This window comes from Hibiscus syriacus, unplaced genomic scaffold, assembly GCF_006381635.1.
Source record: "Hibiscus syriacus cultivar Baekdansim isolate YM2019G1 unplaced genomic scaffold, ASM638163v2 tig00111650_pilon, whole genome shotgun sequence".
Lineage (NCBI taxonomy): Eukaryota > Viridiplantae > Streptophyta > Magnoliopsida > Malvales > Malvaceae > Hibiscus > Hibiscus syriacus.
In genome coordinates this window covers 1341779-1354004 of record NW_024063146.1, presented here as the reverse complement: position 1 = coordinate 1354004, position 12226 = coordinate 1341779, and the positions used below count along the sequence as shown (strand labels likewise).

General features: G+C 33.4%; 1 protein-coding gene across 1 annotated transcript; it reads right to left on the bottom strand.

Moving 5' to 3' along the window:
• Window positions 1–1654: 1654 nt before the first annotated feature.
• LOC120166970 (kinesin-like protein KIN-8B) lies at window positions 1655–7767 on the bottom strand. Its single transcript, XM_039176120.1, is given in 17 exon segments — window positions 1655–2095; window positions 2210–2744; window positions 2746–2807; window positions 2921–3034; window positions 3117–3221; window positions 3521–3757; window positions 3833–3895; window positions 4183–4307; window positions 4310–4332; window positions 4402–4650; window positions 4829–4920; window positions 5857–5952; window positions 6070–6214; window positions 6476–6564; window positions 7349–7465; window positions 7543–7620; window positions 7683–7767. Coding segments are annotated over 17 exon segments (2391 nt in total). The 5' UTR covers window positions 7731–7767; the 3' UTR covers window positions 1655–1882.
• Window positions 7768–12226: the final 4459 nt, after the last annotated feature.

The window sequence follows — 12226 nt, the reverse complement described above, 5'->3', positions numbered from 1 at the left end:
GCTTCATATTTATTTTAGTCCCTGTAATTTTGTTATTATGTTTGCTTAGATGTTTATACTTTGGTTTGTTAATTTTACATGATTTTTGTTTTGGTCCTTTATATGTACTAATATATGAATTTGAGATTTATGTTTTGGATCCTATATTAGCCTTCTTTTCGTTTTAGTCTTTAATATTATTTATGGCTTATTTTATTTCCGGTACTTGCATTGTTTAGTATATTTGATTATGGTTCTTGTTGGTTATTGGTATTGTCGTTTGGTCCTTCGAATCTTTGGTTATGATACTTCAAAATATCTTTTATATTTGAATGATTTGTTTTGTTAAATATATTTAATACATGTATTTTATATAAAAGCTAAAGAAATGTTACTTTGTATAGGGAATTCATAGAAACATGCCTTAACTGACGAGGATCATGTTCCCAATGATTGTCCATATAAAGTAACACCTTTTTATATTCAAGTTTATATATATATAATTTATTAAAATTAGGGCAATATTATTTTGTATGGGGAATCCATGAAAATGCCCCCTTAACTGACAAAGAAACTATATTTGAGGATTGTTCGTATAAAATAATACCTCTTATATTTTATTTTTCTTTTTTAAATAGGACCATAATTTAAATATACATTTAAATTTGTGAATTTCAATATTCAGATGACGTATAATCGCCTAGGTACCGATTTCGGGCATTGTGGGGTGCTAATCATTCCCTACACGTAATCGACTCCCGAACCCTTTTTCAAAACGAATTCTGGTTAAACGTAAATCATTTTTTATATCTTGGTATGGTCTAAACTAGGGATTAATCGAGGGGGTGTTGGGGTGCAGTTGCACCCCCTAGAAATTTTAAACTTTCTTATATCTTATGTAATTTTTATTTTGTATTTTCTATTGATTATCTAATTCCGCATCCTCCGACATTTTGTAATTTTGCACCCCTGACATTTGTAATATAATTTCTTATATTCGAACCCCCTAACATAAATTTTTGAGTTCGTCCCTGGTCTAAACTATAAGTTTTCAAACTGTCTCGTCCATGTTTTCATGTAAATGCAACTCAAAAACATAATAAGTTGCATTAGATATGAGTATATTGGGAATGTTTTGTTAGTGATTAATGAATGAACACGTAATAGATTCTGATTGTTATAGCTATATACCTTCTTGCGAGAAGAGGTGACGATAGCGAAATCGATGCCTTGAGTTGAAACAGACACGATTGCAACTTTCCCTTCAAATCTTCTTACTCATGCCTTCTTCTCCATTTCCTATTTGATTCAAAACAATGTCCAACAACGCTTATATAATTTTAGGTTTGGGGTATTTTGTGATTTTAAAGAAATTTTAGGTTTATTTTAAATACATACATATATAAATTTAAGTTTTTTTTAAAAAAATTAACTTTTTAAAAATTTATAGACGTAATGCAGTCAAATAATAGTTTTTAACGGCTTTTACGACATAGGCAATTAAGAGTAACATTGAAATCGTTTTAGGCATTGGTGTGGTTAAAATTTGGGCTTAAATTGTAAATTCGAAAAGTAGAAGTCTAAAAGGTAAAGTAGGGGACTTAAACAAGTAGGTAATATTAACACAAACTTGGATTTGAGTAATTAAATTGAAAGTATGTGTGTGTTTTACTATGATACAATACTAACAGCGTTCCGATTCAGATTAGTCGGTTAATACCGGTGGTTATACCAAAAGAACTAACTACATTCCGCGGCGTGGGTTTATAAGCCCTCCTCTCTCCACAGAATTCAGCTACCAATTCATCCTAATTCATGTACATACATCAACACTGGAGAAAAGAAAACAAAACAATTAAAAATTGAAAGAAAACTTTACAGAAATGGAGGGATGAGCTTAAGTTTATGAAGGAATGCAGGGAACGCTTGCATGGTTGGAGTTTCGGACCGTATGTCTTGAGCTGTGTGTACTCAAGCCTTGTTCGGAACGCATAAATCCCGATAAACCATTGGATGTCAGTCCATGATTCACTATCTCTCCTTTCAACATATCTGGGCTGCTGCTACTGATTGCACCATGAGGACCCTTGTTGTATAGGTTTTGCCTCATAACGTCCTGTGTAAAAGATAATATGCTATAAGAATAAAATGACCGGTCTATATGTATATAATTTTACGCCGAAAAGTACATCAAAATATAATTGAAGAAGGACCAACGACTAAATCCTACCTTTTGTCCCTGTCCAAAATCTGCACCGACTGCTGGAGCTGATAGATGGCGTGATGATGCAGGAGTTATCATCTCTGGGTATGATTTCTGCAAATCTCGAGGAAGCTTATCAGGGGAGCCAAACCAAGGGACAGGATGACAAGCGCCAACCCAGTTATCACTACTATTCCTAAATCTGGCACACGGAGGAGAGTTATCATGAGCTAGTAAGTAGTAGGAGCTATGGTGCTCCTCCCTGCAAAACGTAGGAGACAAATCCCAGCGGTCTTGGGAAAATGATTTTGAACCAACATGTTGATACTTCTGGTAGATGCAAGATGATCTTGAATGCCATTGGTTGATGGAAAGACCATAACTGAAAGAAGCGTGTCCTCCAGAAGCCAAATTGTGTGATTGCCTGCTGTTTGAAATCCCTGGATAGCGTGTCATTGTCCAATCTTCAATTGTTATTCCCTGCTTGGCAGCGAGGTCCAATATCTGCTTCTCGTCGAGTCCCAACCCCATGATCAAGTTCCAAAGGTTCCTTTGTGCCTCTTTGGTTGTGAATTATCTGATCTCTCATTGCCATTTCAAACTGAAGCTCAGTATTAGCCATCCCCTGCATAACAATATAAAGAAAACTGTGAGACTTCGGCATAAGCTGTTTCACCATCTTGAAGTTGATGATAAAAAATAGGTACGAAAAGTAAAGAAAATCCACTGTACGCTCACCAGGAGTCTGTATTGACTGAGAATGCGCAAGTAGGTTTTACTGCCATTGTTACTGATTGCTTCCTCAATCATACCTTGGAGTTGGAAACGATGCTTTTCATTTGCTTCAATTTCCTATAAGAAGATTAATCATTCGACATAATGAAAAAAAAAAAGAGATTGTAACCATATAAGCCTCTATAGAAGCAAAGTTTACCTTTTGGTAATTAACACCGGCCTCGTCATTGTCACGGATGTTATCAAGAATATCTTGCCTCCTAACTCTCAGAGCTTCAGAAATAGCACCATCCTTTTCAGAAGCCTAGTTACATAATGGAAAAACTAAATTTCAGAAAATGATACAAGTAAATCCATTCACGGCCTCACACTTGCATACCACATGACAGCTAGGGGGAAAAGGAAACCGATAGGCTGAAAGGTGTTGGGTCGGTAATCAGTAGGTGAGTTGATAATTGGATGGGTTGCCAGTCTAATAACTCAAAACATTCTGTAGTTCACTTACATCTAGGTATCATAGTTCAAAAAACTGTCATGGAACAAGAGAAAAATGCCATTTTTCATGATAGAGAAACATCAAAGAAGGAAATGTGTAAGTCTAACCGGTTGTTTTGCAATAGCATCATCAAGGTGCTGAAGTTCTGTGCGGTTTTGAAGATTTGTTTCCTCAAGTTCAAATAATGCCTTCTGTAAGTTTATACGCTCCTGAACATTTTCACTTATTTCTTGGCTCAAAACATTTAACCAAGACAATTCATCATCAGCAGCCTTTTCTGGTGGTTTGACACTCAACTGTGATTCTTTTTCTGCTAGTTCTTTCTTCAATCGGCAAACTTCAATCTAGACAACCAACAAAGTATCACACTACATAAGGTTGCAATTAACAATTTCTATGTAAATTCATCAAAAGCGTACCTGAAGATTGTCAATCATTCGCTGATAATCAGATACATGTGTATCGATTGTGCCAATATTTTTCTGAAAAGAAAGACAGTGTGGCATTACAGCACGATAAAAGACTTTATTGCTCTAAAGCTGAGCGAAAAGAAAGACAAATACAGCAAGAAAACTGAAGCTAAAAAATGATACATAGTACACCACAGAAAAGGAGTTACATGAACTTATCAGAATTTGTTCTTAAAAGGAGTCACAGCCTCACAGGCATATGCATAAAAAAGGAACAGAAATAACCCTCATGAAACCACCCAATCTTACGTTCTGGGGAAGTATGAATAATGTCTTCCAAAAGGAATATTCAGCCTCACCTGGATGTGAGTCTTTATTTCTTTCGCCCTGTCTGCATATTTCAGAGTATTCACAGTGTGATGATACTGATTATCTGCTGGAGATATGGTCGCAACCATCACTGTCTGAGAGTTACCACTCAGACATCTTTAAGTATCCTTGTCAGTTTACTGCAAATTGCCAATAGCCGCATCAGTGAGGGCTCAGTCTTCCATACTACAATATCTACTAAGATATACCTATTACGGTATGGAACATAGGCAAGACCCTTCTTTTGTTGTTTCCCTAGAGCATTGATGCAGTTTGCTAAAGCAAGAAGTGAACGATTAATGTTAGCTCCATCCCGAAGCTTTTGCCCCCCACTGTTTGTTTCAGAAGCTCTTTCACTGCCAGCAAGATCCACAAGTGCAAGTTTTCCTCGCATGACTTGATTTTTATATTTGTTTCTCTGTTTTCTTCTCACAGTAATCTCCAGCACTGCATGTGATCTAGTTGATTGAAGATAATTTTATATGAGATTATGTAAAAGGATACAGCAATTGAGAGAAATAAAACATTCAAAATCAGAAGTAGGAACAAATATGGAAGTAACATTAGATAAAACCCAATGCAAAGGTGAGCAATACATTGTAACAAGAGTAAGATTCTACTTTAATGCTTCCTCACCTTGACGATGTCGCATTAGCCTCAGTGCTTTCTGTTTTTCTTCGACTATTTCCCAAATTTAAAAGTTCAAGAATCTTATCAGCTGAATGAACCTGATGAAGGAGAAATCAACATAGACCACAGAGCATCAAGGACACAACACTCACCCATAAACCAGGACCTTGACTGAAAAAGAATGAAAAGTTGGAACACCAATATTTTACGTAGAAAAAAAAAATCCTAATATATGAATTTCATCCACCAAAAAAAGAAAACAATAAAACTGCTTGTGGTCCAAGATTGCTGGATGCTTGGTGAAAAAAGAGACTCTTGTCTCTTTTGAGTGGAAGAATTTCGAAACGGAGGTAGTTAACACCCTGCTTTTAATGCTTAGTACAAGCCCATTTTAGGGTGAATCATAAAAGGGTACCCTTAATAAGAACTAAAACAGACATGAAAATTCATATTGTTATGCATTCTAAAAAGCCACGAATCTAAACCAAACTTTGAAAAGCCATATTGAATCACTCCCACAATAGAGAAATAATCACATACCATTTGAAGTATAGAAGATATTGGTATACCACTCACGGGAAGTTTGTATTATCTTGCTACTGAAGTAAAGAATGATTAACAATATTTTACACTACAACCTTGATAATTGCTTCTTGTATTGGTTATATACTTTATATTGGACTCTGTTTATTATATTTAACTAAAGAAACAAAACAGGTCATACTTTAATTTCAGAACAGAATAGATTTCTTTCCATCAATAATTTAGAAAAAGAAGATAAAATATGTCAAGTAATCTTGTTATATAATTTCTAGCTTAAGCATAAAATATTACTTAATACACCGTCTGATTAAAATTTCTTAAAAGAGAGGGAAAAATCCACCACATGCACTGTGTAGGATCTCTTCTCCAACTTCGATAAATAATGTACCACTCCAATGTAAAGACAGAAATCAATGTTTTGCCTGATAAATAACACTAAGATTTAATATATTCAGTCCAGAAGCTTAAAATTGATAGATAAGAAGCCGAACCTTAATGCATCTTAGGCCAGCAACAATTATTCCCTGCTCAGGATCCTCTCTAAGTTCCAAAGAACCTGATGATTTTTCGAGCAAATCATATATAACCTAAAAACATTAGAAAATGAAAATTCAATAACGTATATTTCAAAAAAATGTAGTTAAACAAACATACTATGCGAACTTGGAAGGAAATAGGTTTCTTAGTAAAAACCTGTTCTATACCTCATTGTAGACTTCAATATAGGAACAAGTAACTTCAAATTCATCAGAGCTCTTATCCCTTTTAATAAGATCAAAGATTGTGTGTAAACTGAGAACCATGAGTCCAGGGTCATGTTGTGTCCCTACCATAGTATAAGTTTTACCACTGCAGATGCATAAAATAGTCGAACTTTTATAATTGAAAAACTGACACAGAGATGCAAATATCTCAAGAGATAAGCCTTAGATAACTGTGCAAACACACTGAATTCTTTTAGAAAAAGATTTAGGTTTTTGGACAGAATGAAAACCCAAAGAAATGACAACACCCTTGGCCATATCATTCAAAACAAACATCTTGTCTTATATACTCTGTATGAACATTCGATTATGAGAATATAGATATGCCAGTACATCTTTTTGTTACCTTCCGGTTGAACCATAGGCAAATACGGTTGCATTAAGACCTTGTACAACTCCTGAGATTACAGTAGATATACATTTCCGATAGGTGTCCTGAACAAGTTAGACAACAGGATTGTTATATAAACAAAATCGAAATGTGAGTACTTAAAGCGCCTTCTGTTAAATATATAAAATAAGTGGAGCATCCAAACTGTATTTTGTTCAGTATGGTTCACTGAATAACACACTAATGCCAATATAAACTAACCAAGCTCCAGGTTACTCATATTATCATCACTATTCTTTATGCTAGACTTCTGAGGAGTCCAATGTGGTGGAAAATAAACATAAAATAGAAGAATCATGAAAGCCCTGGCTATCCTTACAGTTACCTTCTAAGAAAAAAAAAAAGATGAGCACACAATGGTGCACTGCAGTCGCAACAAGAAGAAATTACTATATAAATTTATAGCCATCAAAATTACATGACCATCCGTGGTTCATACCAAAACAATAATTACATGGTCAACATATCATAATCATCTTCTCATTTTCCTTTTCCTTTTTCCCTTTTCTAGGAACTTCTGCTTGGTTAAACTAGTGCTTCATTTGGAGACAAAAACTCGGGAGGACCTTGGGTCTGGTAGTCACCAAAATTATGAAAATGACAAATATATTTAGTAAAGACTAAATAAGTTCACGCGTAGGAGTCGCAGTCATGAGAAATCATGATTTTATGATCTCTATCACACAATTTATACTAAACATAAAGCTAACCTCGTCATTTCAGATTTCAACTTATTGTTTCCAATTCCATTAACAAAAACTGCAAAGCTTCTAAGCATCAGCATTGGAAAAAGAAATTTAAAGTTCTAAAAAGCGAGAGAAATAGTACCAAATTTGTAGAGTGAGGACCAAAGGCGTGATCGAAAGAATACTTTTTCTCTTTGGTACGATTTTGAATGCGATCCAAATAGTCCTTTGATAAGTCGGGATCTAACACTACCACTTCCTTCAAGGTCACAAAATTTTTGTGATTCTCAGATTTTCAAATAAAAAATTTGAAAAGCGAAGAAAAGGTTGACGTACCTTGTTGTCTTTCAGTCTAACAATGTCGCGGCCGCTCTCCGTCTCCCTCTGATTTAACGGTCTACATTTTACCGCAACCTGTTAAGAAATATTAGAAAGATCATGAAAGAAATGGAGAATAAATTTCAGAGAAAACTAACCGTTAAAGTCGTGGTCTTCTTGTTGGCCGGAACTCTAATCGTTGGCATTTTCGAACCACTTCGATTTCAACCTTTCTTTACAAAATTCGTTCAGTGAAATTCAAAATGGGTCTGCTGATATTTTTATATTTATTAATTTTGAGAATGCTAACGGATTTCAAGAAATCTGAATATATGTCATTATTTTCAAGGGTAAATTACATAAATGATCCTCTATTATATTATATTGTTTTTGTATGTTCATCAACTATTAAAAGTTATAAAATAATTCATTAACTATAATGTGATGTTTTGTTAAGTCTCTCAATTATTAAAAGCTAAAAAATAGTCACCTAAGGAGCTGGTCACTTTTTTTTGAATTAATCATTAGTATCCGATTTATTGATCGACTAATCCAACCCTCCTAATCCAGTTTGCTCCATTCGCAAATATCAGGTTTCAAACTTTTGATCTTACTTAAGGAATCTAGTGTCTCATCCCACTAGATCAACTAGTTATTAGAGGAACTGGTTATTTTACTAATCATATATTCTAAATTTTTTATTTTCTATTAAAAAAATTGATAATTGTCTTAGTTGGACATTAACATGCTAACTAAAATATGATAAAATTTGATCTAAGAATCATTCAAATTGTATAGTCGTTTTAGATTTCAAGATCAGATGTAGCGATAAATCTAAAAATATTTTTCAGGGTGGACACGTGGAAATTTTTTCTATGGGGTAGACACAAATAAAATTTTAGGGTGGACACCATTAGTAAAATAACAACAAACTTAAAGAAATTCGGATTTCATGGTGGACATATGCCCACTCTGAAATAAACATACATCTGCCACTAATCAAATGTTATCATATTATAATCAACAGGTTAACTTTCAGCTCAAATGATCATTAATTTTTAACAAAAAATGATAAATTTAAAACATATGAATAGGCGAATGATCATTTTATAAATTTTAATAGTTGAGTAACTCAACAAAGTAATACCCTATATTCGGAGAATTATTTTATAATTTTTAATAATTAAGAAACTTAACAAAGTAATATCATACAGTCAAATGACCATTTTGTGTACTTTACCCTTATAATTCTATCATATGATAAAAAACACTGGCCAAGCTATTTTCTAAATATAAATTAAATTAAATTAAATTAAATAGAAGAAAGTAGTGGGAGACGATTGAAGAGGTAGGAGACGCGTTAGAGGAAAAGATAGAGTGCGGTGACGGTGTAAATGAAGATGATGGAGGCAAGAATAAATGCAGTGTAGGAGGTGGAGTCATACAGTTGTTTAAAATCAAATACAGAGAGAGAGACAGCACATGTAAGAATACAATCCTGACCGTTGATTTGTTATCCTTTTTTGTGATATGAAAGAAGCGAAGCAGAGGTTAATAGCTAAAGGGCTTGGTAGTTGGGTTTGCTGAAATTGTCACGAGATTTTCGGCTTTTATTGGGACCAAAATTGATTTTTCTTTTTTACATTTAAAGTAAAAATAAATGTATTTTTAACTTTTATATATATATAGTAAACTCGTGGAAAAATATTAACCTTTGGTCGATATAATCAACTAGAGTATCCACTAAACGAAACCTTTGAAAATCTTTTGAAAATATCATCATTTTCGAAGTTATCCTAGTGAGATGGCCACTCAGAATCCTTGTTCATCGACAACCGATGCGAGTTTGACAATCAAATATGATAATTGACAGTTATATCTGTACAAACTAATAACTTACTAATAGGAGTTTCTTTGTGGATTCCTATACGCAATTTTTGTATATGTATTTTCAAGTATTCTTTTATCATTTTGTCGTAGAGGAAGAATTCTTTTATTTCTATGAATTGTTCTAGAATATTTTTTCTTGAATATCATTAGAAAGGTTTCGTATTGTCTAGCATTACTGCATTATAATCTTAGATCTGGCAACAGTTACACTACAATCGGAGTATTTATACCCTAACTGAGACTGAAAAGAGAACTTTTTTTTCAAGTTCTCAAAAAGACTCTTCATCAATCTCCCTTTATCATTATCCAACAATAAATTATCGATTGAATGATCTATCCTTCATCGATTGCAGCACTCACCTCCTCATTTAATAAATCTTCTTAGCTCGTCTTCTTATTCTCAAAATCTCATTCACCCGTCTATTCTCCCTGATCAAAAGTGTAACGCATATGTGTCGCAGTCGTCTTTTGGGTGGGTCCGGAATTAGGTTTCGACTTGAAATAAAATACATTAGAGCCGTCATCGATCATTTTAAAAATAAATTTTAGGTTTATCAGGCACCATCTTACATGATCTGCGTTTTACCATAAATATGTCGGATTCGGGAGTAAGTTACAGTCAATGAATGATTAGCACCCTTGAACTGCCCTTTCGGTGCCAATTAATTTGTTGGTTGTTTTAATGACAAAAATTAAAATTAAAATTTATAAATTCAATTCGAATTAATTACCTCTGATCGATTGAAAGAATCCCTAAAAAGTAAAAAAAAATGTTAGATAAGAAGAAATTAATGTTAAATAAATGAAAGGAAAAAGATAAAAAATAAAATAAAATAACAAAAATATTAAATAAATCAGAATAATAATAATAATAATAAAGAAAATGAAAATAAAATTATTAAAATTACGAGTAAATAAAAAAAATTTAAAGGATCATATTGAAATAAATCAAAATTTATGGATCAAATGGATGCTAAAAAATTAGCTATAAAATAAAAAAAAGAGGTTAGGAGGACTAAACAATAATTAATCCTAAATACCAAATAGTGACTAAAATATAAATATAATAAAATTGGAAATCCAAATTAAAAATACTGAAACTTAACTTCGATGACTAAAATGAAAAGGTATAAAATTATAGGGACTGAGGGTGTAATTTACCCATTCTCAAAATTACGTAGAGATCCCTCCCCAAAATGACGTAGTTTCAGGGAGGGTATAAATACCCAAAATTCGGCCTTAAAGGCCTAAAATATCTCATTTGTTCGTTTTCACTCTCTCTCTAAGAGATAGAAGCTTTGGCTGGCTTCTCTATAGAATTTCCTCGTCGGAGGAATAGCTGACCACTATTAGTAGCCGCGCTCCAACGCCGATAACCACTGTCGACCACTCCTTTCTCTCAGCGACCCAAACCCAAAACCAAAGCCCAAACACCCAAAAAATATCCATGGCGACGTAGATTTAGAAAAAGTTTAGATTGTTTTACCCTTTTTCGTTTTTCTCGGCGACCGAAGATCTCTGCCCCGACAAAGCTCCTCTGTGCCGACAAAGCTCCTCTGTGCTCATTCGTTTTTGATATCTTTACTTGCTTTATTTTATTTGTTATTTTTTTGGTGTTTTGGTGTTGGCTATTGTGGTTGTTTTTGGTTCGATGTTGTTGTTGGATCGTTGTTTCGTATATGGGTTGCTCTCCAATCGTTTGATGTTGGTTCTGTGGTTCTTGTCTTCCGACGAGGCTCCCTTTTATAGCCTTCGAAGGGGTCGTTTGGGTCCCGATGATCTCGGATTTGTGGGTTGTTGGTTGACCGAACACTCCGGGATGGTTCAGTCCAGGGGATCTCGGCAGGCCATCTCGCGTGCTTTGACTGGCGCGTGGTCCTCACGCGCCCCTCGAGCCCCTCACATGCAGTGCCTCTGCTAATGATGCAACCCTAGCCACTACTGGGTCAGGCAGTTGGGCTCGGGTTGTTGGGCTTTACCCTTCCTTGGCCTGTTGGGTCAGACAGGCATGTCTTGGACCCTTATTGGACCAAAAAATAAGAAAAGAAAAGTGTTAATAAAATAATAATAATAATAATAATAATAATAATAATAATAATATATTATAAATATAAAATATTTACAAAAACTATATAATATATATATTTTCAAAAATATTTTAAAACTATATATTATATATTTTTTAAAATGTTTTCAAAATATATTATATAGTTTTCAAAAATGTTTTAAACTATATATTATATATGTTTTCAAAAATGTTTAAAACTATATATTATATAAGTTTTCAAAATGATTTCAAAACTATATTATATAAGTTTTTAAAATGTTTTCGAAAACTATATATTATATATATATATTTAAAATGTTTTCAAAAACTATATATTATATATATTTTCAAAATATTTTCAAAAACTATATTATATATATATATATATATATATATATTCAAAAATCATTTGCAAACTATATAATATATATATATATTTATATATATTCAAAAATCATTTTCAAAACTATATAATATAGAGAAAATAACCTCAGTGACCAAAAATGCCTTATAATATACGATTTTAACCAACTTTTTTTGGATTTGCCAAAATGACCAACTAAATCGCAATGCGATCGATAATTCGCAACGCGATCTCCGGTATCGCAAATCAGTTTCTAGATTCGCAACGCGATTCTGACTATCGCATTGCGATTTCCCTAATTCGCATTGCGAATATGTAAATCGCAACACGAATTTGGTAAATCGCAACGCGAATACGTAATCGCGTTGCGAATACGTAATCGCGTTGCGAATACGTAATCG